Genomic DNA, 18,561 nt, shown 5'->3' with positions numbered 1-18,561 from the left:
GTTTGTGCTGTTGGGTAGTGGTTATGCATGTAAGAGTAATTAGAGAATGACAGTTTATAACAACGGTTAGGATTTTCTGACAAGAGTGGATTTAATCTAGAGACAAAATTACAAAAAGAATGAATCTAATTATAACATCAAATGAATATGAAAAAATTAATTAAAACGATTCTTAGAAATATTTCTTCTTCCGGATCAGTGCAGCAATCGCTTCTAACTTCATTATATATGTCTTGAAGACATTTCTTTAAAAAATATTTACCTTTCTTGTCAAACTATATTTTGGCAGTATTTTCTCCGCAATGACGTACAATTTTGAAAATGTAAGAGTTTGTGCTTTTAAAATCGTAAAAATTCAAAGATCGTGGCTCTGTATGAACTTCGTCATCTCCAGCATTGTAGCCGCTGCTGGTTGAATGAAACAGAATAATGAATTGATGAGGGCGCCAAATTTTGCAAGTAGAGAGAGCACGATTAGCAATCTCATCTGCACTAATGTGAATGGCGGGACTTGATTTTTTTTTACGCGACTGAGAAAATCTTCATGTTTGTGCTAATTTCATTGAAACCTCTTGAGACTGCAACGACAGTAAACAGAAATACCAAGAAACTAATAATATTTCTGATCCTAATTATTTCCTTCATTAATTTCAAGAAACTTTAACTCACTAAACCTCCTTACAACCGAAAGAAATATGAGATCATAAAAGTTAATCTTACATTAAAATGAATACTTATAAACCGAAAATTAATGAGAGAATGGAGCCAGCAAGTGATCTTTAAGAAGCCTTCAAAAAAGAAGGGCAAAAAGCAGCACAAAAAACAATTTTAGATGACATATCAAGATCCTAATTATCGTATTGTTTATTTTTTAAATTTACCGGCTGTTGATGCGTTGTGAAAACATAATCATGGAGTTGTATGAGAGAAGACAAGTACACATATCTCGTCTTATGTGGATACAGAGAACCTTGTTATGTAAATTTGATTTAATTATATCTGATTTAATATATATTTATTTTAATTTTATTGTTTGTGAGTTGTTTTCAAAAAATTATTTTTTAATTATATGATATTATAATGTAAATTTATTCAGTAGAGGTGATACTTTTTTAGAAAATAATTTCACTTTGACTGTTCGTTTATAAACATCAGGTGTTGATCTACATCCTGGCCTTGTTTCAGAATTTGTAGCAATCTTCGTAAACAAGTTCTATTTTATTTTAAAATGATTGGTTGTTCCAAGGTCATGATGGGACCTTGTCTTTGAAACATAAACAATTTTTTAAATTTTTTTTCCTTAGGGTAAAAATGATTGGTTTTCGTCAGGGTTACACTGGGGAAAAGCGTGATCTGTAACAAGTATTTGCTTCAATAAACTTCCAGAAGATGATCACGTGACCCTTGTTTACGTTTTAGAAAGCGAATATAGCCCATGTTTTTGGAGAATTAATCTCAGTAGAAGTTGGGCTGTTAAACTGTTAGTTGTATGTTGTGCTGTTTGGAGTTATTTCAAATTAATTGGATTTGGAGTTATTTCAAATTACATGGATTCAAAATGATTAATTCAATTATTTTCCTGGAAAATACGTGCGTTCGTGTAATATTGTGGAACAAGGTCATTTTTTTGTATACATATGTATTCAGCTATCAGAAACTGGAGTGATAATTTTTATTTCTACAAGGAACTGTAGACTTCAACACTACATTTTGCAGCATTCGTCATCGTCTTACATCTTGGATTCTTCGTCGAGATTCGAACGTGAAATCAGTTGAACATTTTGTTATTAGGACTACTAAAATTTTATTCCCGGATTATTATTGGATCATTTTTGGATGTGATTCTATAAAACAGTAAGTTCATATATTCTTTTCTTCATTTTTCAGAATTTTTTCAGGGAAATAAATTATTGCATTTTTCAAAGCTTTTTGTTTTCACTCTTTCTTGTGTTACTGTTTATTCGAGCCTAAACAAGTGACATAAGAACCTAAATAAACCAAGAACACCTCTCAAACGAAAATTTTGGTCTTAAGGCAGTCAGTCCACTGCTGTCAAGTCAACGCCAACTGCGGAGCTCGAAATGACGTGATCGCTACATTATGACGTAAGTTATATTACCTCATTTTATGCCAATGAATCAGAATAGCATTCCCATACAGAAATATGTTAATGCCTTTACCAGGAGATAAAAAAAAGATGGCTTTCGTACAGTGTAGGTTTGTGCTCTGTCAATAAGTTGTTATCAAATATAAATAACAACCTGACCGCTCCGGTGGCCTAGTGGTTTGAGCGTCCGCCTCTGATGCGGGAGGTCACGGGTTCGAAGCCCTGCCGAGTCATACCAAAGACCTATTAAAAAAAATGGTACTAATAGCTACCTCACTAGGCTTTCAGCATTAAGAGGTTAGTGTTAGGACTGGTCGGTCTGGTGTAATGATAATGTGACTGGGTGGGACATCATGCTACATGTCGGCAGCATGATGTCCCAGTGCTAGACATCGCTATAAATTGCCACATTGCAGACATCGTATCAATATGACTGAATTTTTTTTAACACACATACAACAACAACAACAAAACTTTGCTAATAAAATAGGCCCTGTCAATGACTAAATACGTACTTCTCTAGACCTATAATCTTGGCTGTTGGCAGTATGATAACAAAGGGATAATCAGCAGGACAAGATAACGGCTTCATGAAACGGAAGTGCTGGGTCGCGTTGTTTTAGAGCTGTTATCAAAACATGGCAGTGGAAGAGAGATAGGTTTAAAAGTCTCTTCAGATCAATGGAGGTGGCGACTAAACAGTCAAATACTACAACGAGAGCATTCATTCATATGGCTAAGTGTATAATTCAAGCAAGGTCTACACAAAAAAGCTTTTACCATGACCAAGCAGGGTCATACTTCAGTCTTACCCAGGAATTCACTGTTTAACTGTAAAGCATATATTTCTTTTGTGAATGTCAATTTGTTGATTTAAGGATGGAAATACCTACAATTCCCGGGTTTTATTGTACACTATTTACTTTCGCGCCTTGCTAAATTAGATGTGGTGGGAAACAAAATAGCAAATAATAGAGGAATAATAAAACGTGTAAAGGGATGATTAATCAGTTTTAATTTGTTTAATTACGCATAGTACATACTTGTTCCTAGCTGCAAATTTCCATTTAAAATACCTTGTGCAGCTGAACTTTAAGGCGACAATAATAGGTATATCCTCTTGGGGGTCTTTCTTCGATTTGTTTCTGTCGCTGTCAGTATCCACATTCCTCCAGCGTTTTTTTTTTTTTTCCTCGACTGATTATCCAAAGCACTTTATATAAAGTCTGATTTGCACCAGATGTAAATGCCACGTTACTCTGGTCTTTTCCTTCTTTCAGTTTATTCCTTGATACGTCGTGTCACACTTCTCGGTTCTTTGATGTACCTTTCTAATACCAAACGATTACTGCCGTGACTAAAACAAAGACCAGCCCTTTAAAAAGCTATAAAAGAGATCTAGAAGTGCAAAGAGATCTTCTCAAGGATCGATCTACTCCGTGTTATGCTCTAGGATAAATTTACACAGTGACAGTTGTCCTTAATAACAGAGCTCCTCATACGTCGGTCACCAGAGTGGACTGGATACCGTGGTACGCCACGAGAAGAACACGTTATTATTTGATCCTTCGCCACTCATCTTAACATTATCGTTGAATACTTACCTGAGATAAGAGGATTGTAGTGTAAATTAGGATGATAGTCCGTTATGAAGGAGACAACATCGACAAAATAATTAAGGTAAGACCCTCATTCCGCATCTTGATTTATCTTTAATATATCTTGTCTGTTGTTCATGAAGTACAGTCACACAAGTTAAAGTTCGGTGTATGTTCAAACGGACAAAATAAAATATGTAATCAAAGTCGCCTCGTTAGGTCTCCATACGTGTACATTTACATAATATCTTATATATAAGTTGTCTTCGTCCGTTAATTGCATTGATGTTTTAAGATTTTATACACTCATAAGTACGTGTATATCCATGCATTTGCAATTATTAAGATCCATGGAGGTATCGCAAGTAACTCTCATCTTAGTCCACGATTCTTTCTGATCAGTTTGACTTTCGCAAGTTTCCGTGGAAAATATCAGTGAGATTCCGCTTTTCTTTAAATGTTCCTCAGTGTATAAATTTGTCCAGGATTCGAAACACGTAGTTAACATTTCATCGGAATCCGAAATGACATCGCGTATTGTAAAGCATAAAAATAACAGAACCCATTTATTTATTTATTTATTTATTTATTTATTTATTTATTTATTTATTTATTTGATATATAGGTAAAAAGGTAGGTCTTCAGAATAAGTGAGATGTCGTGAATGCATAGGATATACAACCACTGATACAAAAATTGCACGAAAATTCACATGCCGGTTTTATTTTTCACCCGCATAATGATGATTAATGATCTTGCTATCTATTACGGTTTGAGGAACGTGGTATGAAGCACAATCAACGTCGAGCACGGTAAGACAAGCGTTTGCAATTCGTGAGAAAAGTATACGACTTTTGTTTTTGTTTTGCACAAACAAGTCACAAACACGTCCATTTGCATCTGTACTGTGTACCAGTCCACAAACTTGGGTTTACGATCGTTAGCCGGTCTTATTGCCGCAACTGATAAATGACGGGCGGCAACAAAAGCAGTGGTTGAACATGCACCATACAAAGCACCAGTTACAGACACAGAAAAAAGTAAACTAGGCTTTTTGAAACTATACATATTGGGCAAATATGAAAATGCTTTAATGTGATGGCTGTTAGAATATGGAGAGACTGGCTTATTTTATGTAAGCACATCAGAACAATCAAGGGTATGTAATGCCACGGAAGTTTAGGCGTACCCCAAAGCACACAAGACAAAGATAAAGACAAAACAATGTAAAATCTTTAATATACAAAGTCAGATTTTTCATATCAACCCAACTTGTTATATTAAAAAGTCACAAACCTTCTCAGCTGCAGTATCATCAGGGGACGCATCCCATGGGGCAAACGTTTGTCTCCATTACGGCCTCTTACGACCTACAGGGGCTCGTTACAAAGAAAATTAGGAGTATAACCTATAACAATATAACACAATGGAAGACACGAGTCCGCACCCCTCGGTAGTTCCAACCCTGCTAGTTTATCCTAATTGCGTCTGCTCATTTCCAACTTATGCCTGTCGTAATGAAGAATAGCTCAATTTTCAAAACAACTCGACACACTTCGTTCAGTTTGTGACATAATGGAGAAAATGCAACAATTGTTCGCAGATTTTGACGTCTGGACAAGAAATGGTCCGGCAGTGCCGTTTGCATTCGAAAAGTTTTGGATATCACCATTGACCGAAAGGTAATATCAGAACATCATCGAGTCCATAGTAAATATCGTTAATGTAAATTTTGATGCGTTTAAATTTTGGTGGCAAAAAACAAATATTGATTTTGGTTAATTTGGATATTGAACATATTTTAACATTTTGGTAATTAGCATTATCTACACTACTATGCTTATTTTACCATGGCACAATAACATTATACATTTCTTTCCGTGCTATCGTCTGCGTGTATTTATCGTTTAACTAAAGATTACAGGTTGTTCTGATATTACCTTTCGGTCAATGGTGAAATCCAAGACTATTATGTCACAAACTTTCATATGTACTCTATTGATTTTATTTACAATATTTTAATGCAGCAGGAGTTAATTCTTGTCAACAATTTTTTCAGCTCATGTATACTGTTTTAATAACTTAGACTCTCCATGTTCAAACCAGTCTGTCGTCAGGTCTGAATGGACAAATATCAAGTTTTTGTATGTAAAAACACGGTGAGAAGGTCTTTCGTCTCAGAAGTGTGGTAGTAAGGACTTGACCATCTTGGTTATACAAGGAATGTTTATACCTTTTGGGATCGTTTTTGACAAAGGTTCTACTGAAAGTCGCCATTTAATCATATCATGTAGCTTGTAGATGGTAAATTATACTTGGTGTAAAAAATAAGGGATGTTTAGGACTTTATTAGCTGCCCAAAATGGGGTTATTACATGCCATTTGGATCAAAAGTGTGTTGTGAAGTCTTTTGGTGTCAGAAGTGGTAAATGTAAAATGTCTCGTTGATATCAGAGGTAGTTACGCAAAATATGTTTTAACTTGTTTAAAATGGTACACGTTAGACAGAGATACCTAAACGAAGCTGATGTTGTTTGATTTTTGCTTTTGTTTCTTTTGGTTATTGTTTTCTTATTTTTTAATTTTAAGCTCAATCTAATTGTAGACACGAACAATTAAAATAATACATAATTGTGTTGCTAGACTTTTCAACATTGTATCAATACCACAAAACTACATTAATACAAGAATCACGACTTTTAAGTCAAATATTTAATAATGTTTTGATTAAAAACTTTAACATACTAAATGAAATAAATGTAACAATTTAAAGGTATATAAAATATCATTCAAAACATATCTGCAACAAAAGCAAAATTGTCGGCAGTCTGTCAAGTCAAAAGTGTACAAAAAGTGTAGCAAGTCATGCGTTGTTATACATACGGTCTGAATCTTACAAATCACTTCTAAATATTTCCTTCTACAAATCGAATCAAACTGATCTAAAAGAATCATTTGTGGATATAAAAAAGAGGTAATTTTCGTTACACATGAGGGTGATGACGGAAAAGGTTAGTTAGATTTTTCCTGGTCCAAGCAAATCAGAATACATCTAATCTCGTTCATGAGATAAGAATTTTGTTATGAGAAAGCACTTCAAGATACATTTTTGATACATAGGTGAAGCACAAACCCTCTCTTGTAAAAGCGAAGCATAAGATTTACGTATATACTGAAGGATTTAGAGGTAAGGGCTTGGCGCCACTGCCACCACTGCAGTACTTCAGGGTTAGACTACTGGTATTACCAGTGACAAACACTATCGTAAAGCGTTCCTGGGCGAGTTCCTACTTCCCAATGACTGAATGGATAAACAAAACACAAATACATGGCAAAATAAGATTTTTTTATATATCAGTTGAGTGTAATTGAGTCAATCATACCTTTCCATATGGCATGTGTGTGTGTGTGTGTGTGTGTGTGTGTGTGTGTGTGTGTGTGTGTGTGTTACAGGTCAGAGTGAGACACTGAAAGGTGCAAATATAACATAGATAAATATTTATCGTCCGTATATATGACTCGGTCTACATATACATGCTAAGGTTGTCTTTTTTTCTCCACTGGGTTGTTGCTGACGGGGAAGATGCAGAAATATTTGACACTGTTTGACTGCGCATGTTTTCATTCTTAACAACTTCCTTCGTCGTCTTTTTGGTGATGACTTTGTACCCTCGAGAGGAGTCGACGCGGTTGTCTGAGTATATCTTAGATGGGATATTTGTATGGTATAATACGTTGTCGTGCACATTGATGTGCCTAGATCTTCACATTGTGTACACAGGGAATATTAGACTCAAGTTTTATGTACTAGGTGCCTGTCGAAACCGGTTGGCAAACATCTTACTTCCACCAAAAACGTTAGTGTCAACAAAGAGATCGGTTTTTATTGGACAAAGTCTACACATGAAATAAGCATATTTACTTTTTGAGCTGTAAATTCAAATTTATAATGCAGTGCTTTTCCATATCATGGCAATATATTTATCCTGATGCTAGAATTTGTTTAAATACATGTAGATGGTGCAAATGGTATCTTATAGAAGTATATAGACCATAGCATTCACATATGTGCATCCTTTTTCTCTCATAATAACTAAACTTAGAGTTGAAGAAAAAACAATTAAACATTGTCAATATCTATGATAACCACCTGTTTTCTCAATATCTGGAAACTGTAAGAGCAGTTGCGAAGGAATAAATTCTGCCCGTCCGCCCCCTCCCAAATATGATTATGGAGCTGACTGCTAATAAAACCACTGTGCCTGCACCTCCACCACCTCCAGATGCTGAGGTTGCGAAACCACTTATAACAGACATAACTAATTATTTGTTCTATGAACATTTATCCAAAATAAACATTTTATAAAATAGTGTGTTCTGTTGACTTTCGGTTTCAACAAAGACCAGCAAAAAAGGTGTAAAGAAACGTAAGTGATTTTTCTGTGTTTAAAATGTTTCCTTGAGCTCGCTCTGTTTTTGTATTTATCATTCATATTAGTTCCAAAACAATGCTCATAACAGTTACACAGCAGCTAATATCATCCCTTGCAGTCAACTGTTTAAAGCTATAAAAACAATGAAGGAAAATCTGTAGAAAAATACTAGAAAGTGTCCTATTGACAAAATATTTCGTAAAATATTATTGCAATAAAACCGAGTAACATGGGTTCAACAATAGCAATGTGTGTCACAAATATAACCTCAAAATCTTAAAAATCCTAAAAACAGTCTATCCGAATAATCTTTCCTGGGCATGTAGCAGACATTCACGTGTCTCAAGCAAATAAAATAAAAGTGGCCATTTGTGGGAAGATAGAAGTGTAAATAAGAGAATAATCGGATGGTAACAGTAACCAAATAACGCTACTTCTGTGGCTACAAGTGATGGCCTCTCCTAAATAGCACTCCAATGAAGTGTAGATTAAACTTATATTCAAAATACCTCTTCACCAGAAGTGATTTGAAAATCGAAAGAAAATAAGGGTTCTCCTATGAAGATGGGATTTTATGATAAGAGGAAGAGAGACAAAAAAGTCGCAATAAGCTGAAGTGCCATGGACTTCTGGTGAAGAGATAGACTCTCAAGGCTTAAGAGTGCTGTAAAAATGATTAAAGTATTATAGATACAATACTTATAAAATAAGTATGAAATCTAGCAACCAGAAAGCATATCCTTCATTGCAACTAAAAACAAAAACAATAACAGACTTTATCAATGTATTTGTACATACATGCATACATGCATACATACAAACATACATACATGCAGTATTTATTTTCAAGAGTAGCGGTTTCCGACCTAGGCCAAAACAGTCAATTCACATACCATACACACAAACGCACACACACACACACACACACATATATATATATATATATATATATATATATATATATATATATATATATATATATATATATATATATATATATATATATATATATATATATATATATATATATATATATATATATATATGTTTTGTTTTCATTAGCTTGGATATAGATGTAAAATTTATAATAATGCTTAGAATCTACTATGTATATCACTGATTATGCTTACGATTATTGGAAACTTATACAAACATTCATACCGAATATAGATTCATTTTTCACAAACCATCTCAAAGATGTAGATAAACTTATATTTATTTCACACTAATACATGTAATTAGTTTCCCACTTTGAAAGGAAAACGATCCAGTTATAAAGATGACATAAGATTCAGTTGAAACTTTTAAAAAATAAAATAATACAAGTATTTGTTCTTCGCATACATGTTCTTGTTTGGTTAGTAGGTTTTATAGTCCTGGGTAAGGCTTGAGGGAAAATAGACTTTTAACTTAAGAACAATTTTGGTGCATATATGAGTCTGAATTTTAAGTCATCATTGTTACTTGAAAACATATAGGTTAGAATGCCTCTGTTAGTAAAATATTTCTATTTTCTACCAAGAGGACGGGTAGTGAGTGAAACCACGCCCTAATCTCGTCTCCAGGATTAGAGCATGTCATTGAAAAACCAATGCCATCACCGATTGGCTTCATGTCGAATTCTCGTTCGCGTTTCAGCCACGAGGCACACTGAAGTAAAGATATGGCCCAACCTACCCATTACTAAACATTGATCTGTCAACATTGTGGAGATAAAATATTGTGATCGGGCTACAAGCTTCTTCATAAAGCATGACTTTTCGATTTCTTTCTTTATAAGCGAATACCTGGCGAGAGCGCTAAATGTATTCAAGTGATTGAAACGCTAAGAGTGTGAAATTGATTTCTCCCTCCAGATGGAAACCCAGTTGGTGATGAATGGCGTCAAATCGAGTAGCTTCAGTGTCAAAGATATCCTGGATTTGCCCGGGGGTAAGGTCAGCTGTAATCCCGTCCATGCAGATACCACCACCGCCGGGACGTTGTCCACAATAGCTAGTGTACCCGAGGTACCCGACTTGCCACCCGTAACCAGCTATTACGACAGCAGCGATAATCCGTACACGCGATGGCTGCAGAATAATGAAGCTATTCACTATACAAGTAAGTCTTTTCTATTAGTTATCACCTGGAGTATAGGTGTTACCACGTGTCATTCAATTTTGGGTGGGGGGAGGATTGGTATCTCATTTTGCTTTCCTTCTATAGTCCAAGACAGCTAACAGTTTTTATTACATGGAATATGTTGCAACACACACACACACACACACACACACACACACACACACACAGACATATATATATATATATATATATATATATATATATATATATATATATATATATATATATATATATATATATATATATATATATATATATATATAATATATACACACACACACACAAATAGAGACCCTTGAGAGAAACAATGTTCAGTAAGCTTACGTTCGGGATAGGTTTGAATGACCAGATGCTTCCGATTTAACTGTGGATTATTGGAAATTTGCACAGTGTATGATCCACTCCCTTCCTTCCCCCTCTCTCTCTCTCTTTATATATATATATATATATATATATATATATATATATATATATATATATATATATATATATATATATATATATATATATATATATATATATATATATACTTTTACAAACATTAGCGAATAGTTTGAACTGATTGACATTTGACTTTACATGAGTAAATTATTATGATTATTATTATTATTATTATTATTATTATTATTATTATATAACAGAAGATGTGTCTTAATATTTATAACAAATTACCATTTGCCACTGTAAAGTTGCTGCTAACTTATTCTGTTACACCAACCATTCGTTTAGAATGCTTCTTGTTTTGAACAATTAGTATACACTTCGACATTCTTATTTTGAATAATTAGTATATACTTCGACATTCTTTTTTTAAAATAATTAGTGTACACTTCTACATTCTTATTTTGAATCATTAGTATACATTTCCGCATTCTTATTTTGAATAATTAGTACACACCTCTGCAGTCTTATTTTGAATAATTAGTATACACTTCTACATTCTTATTATGAATAATTAGTATTATACACTTCTACATTCTTATTTTGAATAATTAGTATACACTTCTACATTCTTATTTTGAATAATTAGTATACACTTCTACATTCTATTTTGAATAATTAGTATACACTTCTACATTCTATTTTGAATAATTAGTATACACTTCTATTTTGAATAATTAGTACACACTTCTACATTATTATTTTGAATAATTAGTACACGCTTCTACATTCTTGCTGAACAGCATTCAGATATTACATTGGATTACACTGTTACATTTCATCCATTGAAAAAGTCATATACAGGTAAAAGTGATAGAGTGACAGACAGAGAGAGAGAAACAGAGAGAGAGAGAGAGAGAGAGAGAGAGAGAGAGAGAGAGAGAGAGAGAGAGAGAGAGAGTTTCAAAGCATAATAACTCAAAAGCAGAATGTGGCAAATAATAATAATAATAATACAAAAAATAATGGCATCTTTAATAATATTGTCAAAGGGAGCATCGAACATTTTACAACATTAGATGTTCATAAACAAACTAATTCATGATATACGTAGAAACTTACAAAGCCTGAACATATATATGGATGAACCGTTATTTCTGGAAGATAGAGACAACATGCTTTAATTCGTTTTCAGCATTCAATAAACAAAGACAATGCATGTTTTGTTGTCAGGACAAAATTTTAGATTAGTAATCTGAACAAACATTTTGAGAAATTCCGTCCCGTTACCTTCAGAGGACCGAGAGTATGTTATCTCGGAAGGTTTGTCTTATTACTCCATCATAGTTTATTAGCCTCTCCCCTGTCAATATTTACTGGATGTAATTACACGAGACGGAACACTCATACAAATTAACTGTCAGCGCGTGTTGATATTCTCATGTTACTGAGATAGCCGAAGAGCTCGCGGAAAGTTTGATGTTATGGTAATAGGAAAACGTAGCGCGACCTTTACTTTCACATGACCTCAACTCATATATGTATTGACATAACTGTACAAAATATTTTAAATCGGTTGTACAATTAACCTAACCAATTTGTGCCACAAATCAAAGACATTATTAGTCTAATGAAGCTCAGTCGTAAAACCTTAGAACGCCTTCGTTTCGTTTACAAAACCTCAACGGTGGCTGGAAACCTTAAAATAGAATATCTACACCTCCTTTTAATTGAGATTATTAATTATTATTAGTAGTAGTAGTAGTAGTAGTAGTAAAACACGGGTGTAATCATGTATGAGATTCTTCGATTAATGGAGACATACTGAGTCGAGATATAATTTTATTTTATCTATAAAATAATACCACACCACAGCAAGACAAAAATAGTCTGTGATCTTTGGTGAATACCTCTCTTTCCACCTTATATTTCTTATTTAAAAAAATTACAGCATACTGAAAAAGAAAAAAGAAACTTCTTTTGTTTTTACATATTTAATGTGTATTTTTATCATTAGACAGGAAACTAACTGTTACTGTGAAGACTTCTGTAAAATTTATGACACAATAATTTAGGTAAATTGGTCACAATTTTAACATTTAGCGATTGAATAATCTGTTGCTTGTTAGATTTCAGTTGTTTTTCTATTCCAAAATGTAAACCTCTAGATTAACCAATATTAAACTATTCTTTGATCTTCCTTGTACTCGTTTTGCCGTAAATCAGTTATAATGCCAATTACTTCTGGAGAGAATATTTTCAGGCGTATAACTTTATACCAGTGCATGCTTCTTGTAATTAAGCTAGTGGACGGACAAAACTTGCTTGATATAAGTTTTATATGATTTTATCTAAATAATAATAATAATAATAATAATAATAATAAGAAGAAGAAGAAGAAGAAGAAGAAGAAGTTGTTGTTAATGATGATGATGATGACGATCATGATCATCATCATCATGACAGAGTAGACGGTGAAAATAATGATAAAAATTATGATTTTCCTGACTAATATGCAGCTTATTTTTATGTGAATTTTTGTCCCTTGCTTTTCTCCAATACTTTTACTTAAGTACTATTTAATATTTATTTCAAAGTCTCGTAATCTTCTCTTGCAGATTTTATAAGTTCATTTATTTATTTATCTATTTATTTGTTTATTTTGTCTCATTTGTTCTAGATCTAGCGCAAATCCATTCACCCGGAAGTAATTCTAGTGCATCAAACGGTGACGTATCACATGAAAATATTAAAACCCCGACCGACAACCAGAATGTTAAATCTGAGCCCGAGGAATCGGAAAATGAAGAAAGCAAAGAAAGTGATTCAAAGGAAAGTGGAAATGGAGAGCAACAAAAGAAAAGAAAACGGCGAGTTTTATTCTCAAAAGCTCAGACTTATGAGCTGGAAAGGCGATTCAGACAACAAAGGTATCTTTCTGCTCCGGAAAGAGAACATTTGGCAAGTATCATTAGACTGACACCAACACAGGTGAAAATCTGGTTTCAGAATCATCGATATAAATTAAAGAGGGCTAGACAAGAAAAGGGATTAGATATGAACCCCCTTCCCTCGCCAAGAAGGGTAGCTGTTCCAGTTTTGGTGCGCGATGGTAAACCCTGCCAGACGGGCTTAAATGGGTCCATCTCCAAAACTCCAGAGCAGCATCAAATGCAGACGAACTTTGTTCCTCCGTCCAGCTTAAATAATGGACTAGCCGGTGTTAACGCAATGAATTCACTGCAGCCCATGGGAGACGCATACAATGGAATGAACACTAGTCTTTCTTCCTCTATGAACATGAACATGAGTTGTGCATACAGTATGAACTCAATGAACTCTATGAACTCCATGAACCTAAATATGAACATGAACAACATGAATGTTTTACCTGGTTATAGCCATCCTCTGATGCAATCACAAACAAGATGGTGGTAGCTGAGACATTTTTGTGTTTTCTTCTTCTATTTTTAATTGGAGACTTTTTTCTCCAAATCTCTTTCTGGCGTATCAAATACAGCTTTTCATAGTTTACATAGAACTTCCATTTTATGCAATCTCTTTTATTTTGCCCCTTTTTCTACATGGCAATAATTTACACAGATTTTTATATTCGTCATAATGCAAAAGAGAAATAGTTGTTGCAGTCAGAAGTGGTTTTTAACAAAACAAATACGTGAGAAATCCAGACTTGTAGTCTCTCGAGATAGGAACGTGTTAACATGTTCATTTACAACACATCAAGAGCCATATAAAGTTTACGACCATTGTGCATTCCACACAAGCAGGATGTTCAGTTATCGGCGAGTGCAATTTTTGTTGACGTCAGTCATTAGTCGCCTGAAATACAACTTAACAGAGAAGATAGGTCTTATTTCTGCCTTAATCAGAAAGTGTGTAAATCACTAGAAAGGGTGGAACGGTACCGTTACGACAGTTCAAAACTAACGCAAACTTGTGTAAATCTTGAGTTCAAAGAAATTTGTTCTTCTGATGTACCGGGTGTTATTCACCAAATGTACGTTATCAGACGGACGCAATCCATTATCCAAGGTAGAATTGTCCCTAAATTCTCTGCCATATTTCTTCCACCCGATCAAATATTTCGCTGTGTGCTTAATCATGGATAATTCATCTCTAGTACACATGTGTCTTGCTCAAGAAGAGTTCCAGAGAAAGATTTTAGCGCAATGAGTGCCAAGGACGTGTTTGAAAATTGTTTCGCCCCAATGTTTGACCAAAATAAGCACCGCATGTATTCACTTACATGGCGTGTCTAACTGCAAGCAACATTCACCTGGATCTGCTCCAGCAGATCATACTCTAGTTTGTTACTGATTACTCCTGACAATTTGCATAGACCCAGATCTGTCGGCTCTATATGCGATGGCCGATCTGAGCCTGTAATATTTGGAGTCGGATCCGACTTATAAACGATGATATGTAGAGTACCTATCTTCTACATGGTCAATTAAGGCTTTCTGTTTTTTAATTAAATAGTGATGTAATACATTTAAAGTTTGTAAGGAAGACATTTCTCATAGAGATGTATCTAACAAACACTGAATTATTGTATTCTCTATGTTTAAAAATGATGATATTTTCTTTGAAAAGGAATTGCTATAAAAAAATAATTAAATTCTATTAATTTTGTATCATATGAATTAACATTTTCTGGTGCTTAAACGTTATATTTTATTACTTGTTTTACAATTAAGCTTATTTGGTTCATTTTCGAGTATTCTCCAATAGTTTTATTTTTTATGTGTTATATTTTAGTGATACTGCATGATGTAGATTTAACATGGCAAAGCTAGTGCTTAACTGAACATACTCCGTTCATCATGTATTAAAAACTTTTTGGAAATCTCCAGTACATACACACACACAGATATATAAATAGTCTGCCATAACAAATTGCACTGTTTATCAAGATTTTCTATTCAAAATTGCCTATATCGTCATAGGGCATTTCAAATGGTATGCCACCTTAGCAGTCGATATTTTTAGTTGTTTCCATTGTGCCTTATTAGACATGGAAGAATCTATCAGTTCCTTGCCTGTAAGACTTATCAATGTTCCACCTGCACGCGTCAGGATAGTAAATTATGCTATCTCCGAGATGAGAAAAGTTATCTCGAATTGTTATCATTATTGTTATCATTCATTACCTTAGGTCAATAGAGACCAACAAACTGTCTAATTAAATCAGAAAATTAAATCATAAAACAGTTCATCAACTTTCAGTTATCTTTCCGAGCTATTTCGCTCGGCTTAAAAATGATTGACCCCGGGATCGAGGATCGATTTCGGGCAATAAAGAGGTCTAATCTAATGAAAGGTTTTGGACACGCATCGTTACGCTACTTTGGCCCCGATAAACCCCATCCCTTTCAAACATGTTATGTGTTTACCTAGATGATCCAATTTAGTGGACTCAATACCATTGGAAATATAAATCACTCTATTATGCAGTGTGATAATAACGTCTTTATGTGCAGAGATAATTTTACTCGGACCAGGATCTTTCTTGTTTATTTGGGTTGAAATCGTCAAATACCAGCACGATAGCGTTACGAGTACAAATTGGGTATCAAAGTAATGAAATTTAGATGGGTAGAAGTCATGCGAATACAATGAGTGTCTGTCAGTAATTTTGGTTTAGAATAACAAACGGAACCGTTCAATTCCTAAAACTCCATTCAAAATATACGATAATTTAAATTTTTACTCCAATTTTCACTCTCTCTCTCTCTCTCTCTCTCTCTCTCTCTCATTATCGGGAACATGATCTACACTACTTATATTACCCAAAACTACTGATATTATCCAGAAACACTGCTATTACTGTTGCTGCAGCTGGAGCTACTACTGCTACTCCTACTACTACTACTACTACTACTACTACTACTAATACTACTACTGCTACTACTACTACTGCTACTACTACTACTACTACTAATACTAATGCTACTACTACTACTACTACGACTACTACTGCTAGGGACCTGGTTGGCCAAGTGGTCTAAAGCACTCGCTGTTACCAACATTGCTTTCTCACCTCTGTGCAAGTGGATTCGAATCTCAGGTTCAGCTAATGTGGGTATTGAAAAAGCTAGCCAGTGGCTTCCAGTGGGCCGGTGATTCGTTGAAAGATTTACTATTATTATTGTTATTGTTGTTATTGTTGTTGTTGTTGTTAGTATTATTATTATTATCATCACACTTATCAATTATAATTTTACGTTTTACTTTTGATTACATATAGTAGCTTTCTTAAATTATGCTGGCAGCCACACCACATATACCAACATTTCAACTTCAAATCAATCATTCTCTTTTCAAATGTGTTTCCTTTTAATAGCAATGATAGTAGTAATGGCAGCTTTTTCTGTCGGTTAAATGGGCTTTTCATGCATTTGTCATAAAAGCTGAGAGAATATGCAAAAACATTTTTTAGAATTTATGTAGATGACTACGAAAAATCTTCATTTATAAAATAGCGGTCATTGTCAAATGAAATATTATTTCAATCCAATTGTGGAGAGAGAAAAAAGGAATCAGTTTACAGACATAACCTTTGTGCAGACAGCGAGCTTTAGTAAAACAAATCTGAAATATTATTCAATAATATTGTATTCTATGTTTTATACAAACAAATGCCGAAGAGCAATATGATCCTACTATATGTACTGTATAAACCAAACGGCTAAGAATAGCATCATCTTATTCTATTTACTAAACTTGTAAAATAATTAATGCCAATTTTCTCTTCACAGCCAGACACTTTTGATAAAATTCGATTGTTACATCGTGTACTTCTTGTTTCTAACATTTCATCTCGCTACCTTTTATATCAGCATTTATATGCGCATAAAAATGTTTCAGTCATGTGGCCCTCGGGACAATGTGCTAGTCCACATGTGGCCCTCGGGACAATGTGCTAGTCCACATGTGGCCCTGGTGGTGATTTGAGTTTGAGACGCCTAGTAATAAGGACTTAAATGAATTACATAATTATAAAAGAAATATTCAATGTTTTATATTTCAAACTTTCAAGATTTGGAAAAACATGATATATAAACTACTGTATATGTAAAAAAAAAAAAAAAAAAAAAAAAAAAAAAAAAATATTTGCGCATCTAGTACTAGCTGTGCGATTAAAGGTGTTTAATTTTTAACATATCTGATCCTTAATTCATAGAATGTTTCAAAATGATCTCAAATAGTGCTAAATTATGACTGACAAATAATAACATCCTTCCAAAATGTTTATTTATTTTATTACTTATTTGTTTAGTTAGTACTTATTTATTTCTTTCCATCCTAAGTTCTTTCCTTATGTGTGTAGTGTTTTCCATTGTGCATAATTGGATCATATCAATTTATAAACAGATTTTTTTATTATTTCATTCCGGTTGTGAGCAATCCAGCCGGTTGTTCGTTGATCACCGTTAAGAGGTACACCGTTGTACTCGCTTAATAAGACCACTCCAACTGCAAACTGCACAGACCCAGATCTGTCGTCGCTGTCAGATGTATTGTGCTACGGCAGATCAGGATCTATGTTTTTTTGCAGTTTGACTCGACTTGCAAGAGATTATAAACGTTTCCGAAATGTTCGCTTATCCATGCCTTGAGTATACATGCATACAGTGTATATTTACTTTCGTTTTTATTATGTAAACCGCATCGATTTTGATGGTAATACAAATCCTCACGAACCGGAGTTCAGTGCCGAAAAGGAAGTCTAGATTACCTTAATGTAAATATATTCAAGACAAATATTTAATTATTGAGAAGTAAAAAAAAATGTCGAACTCATCATTTAACAACTTCGTGTGTGTCCTACGAATGATTTGTCAATTCAATCTTTTCTGACATTAATTTTCATAACAAATATTTTCATACGCATTCA

The 18,561-nt window shown here is 33.9% G+C and overlaps 1 protein-coding gene across 1 annotated transcript; it reads left to right on the top strand.

Moving 5' to 3' along the window:
• The first annotated feature begins 3,279 nt into the window (after window positions 1-3,279).
• LOC149805260 (homeobox protein Nkx-2.2a-like) lies at window positions 3,280-15,877 on the top strand. The gene is made up of 3 exons (XM_089948918.1): window positions 3,280-3,787; window positions 9,995-10,241; window positions 13,324-15,877. Exons 1-3 carry the CDS (start codon window positions 3,743-3,745, stop codon window positions 14,079-14,081), a joined length of 1,050 nt encoding a protein of 349 aa, XP_089805044.1. The 5' UTR covers window positions 3,280-3,742; the 3' UTR covers window positions 14,082-15,877.
• The last annotated feature ends 2,684 nt before the right edge of the window (window positions 15,878-18,561 follow it).

Source organism: Sinohyriopsis cumingii, chromosome 2 (genome assembly GCF_028554795.1).
Source record: "Sinohyriopsis cumingii isolate HCF-2022 chromosome 2, ASM2855479v2, whole genome shotgun sequence".
Classification (NCBI taxonomy): domain Eukaryota; kingdom Metazoa; phylum Mollusca; class Bivalvia; order Unionida; family Unionidae; genus Sinohyriopsis; species Sinohyriopsis cumingii.
The sequence above is the reverse complement of the archived record's forward strand: the minus strand, read 5'-3'. Positions and strand labels throughout refer to the sequence as shown.

Bases quoted from the DNA above. Each gene is read 5' to 3' on its own strand.
- LOC149805260 (XM_089948918.1), top strand. From the start codon at position 3,743: ATGATAGTCCGTTATGAAGGAGACAACATCGACAAAATAATTAAG. The intron at 3,788-9,994 runs GTAAGACCCTCA...TTCTCCCTCCAG, and splicing joins ACATCGACAAAATAATTAAG to ATGGAAACCCAGTTGGTGAT. The intron at 10,242-13,323 runs GTAAGTCTTTTC...CATTTGTTCTAG, and splicing joins TGAAGCTATTCACTATACAA to ATCTAGCGCAAATCCATTCA.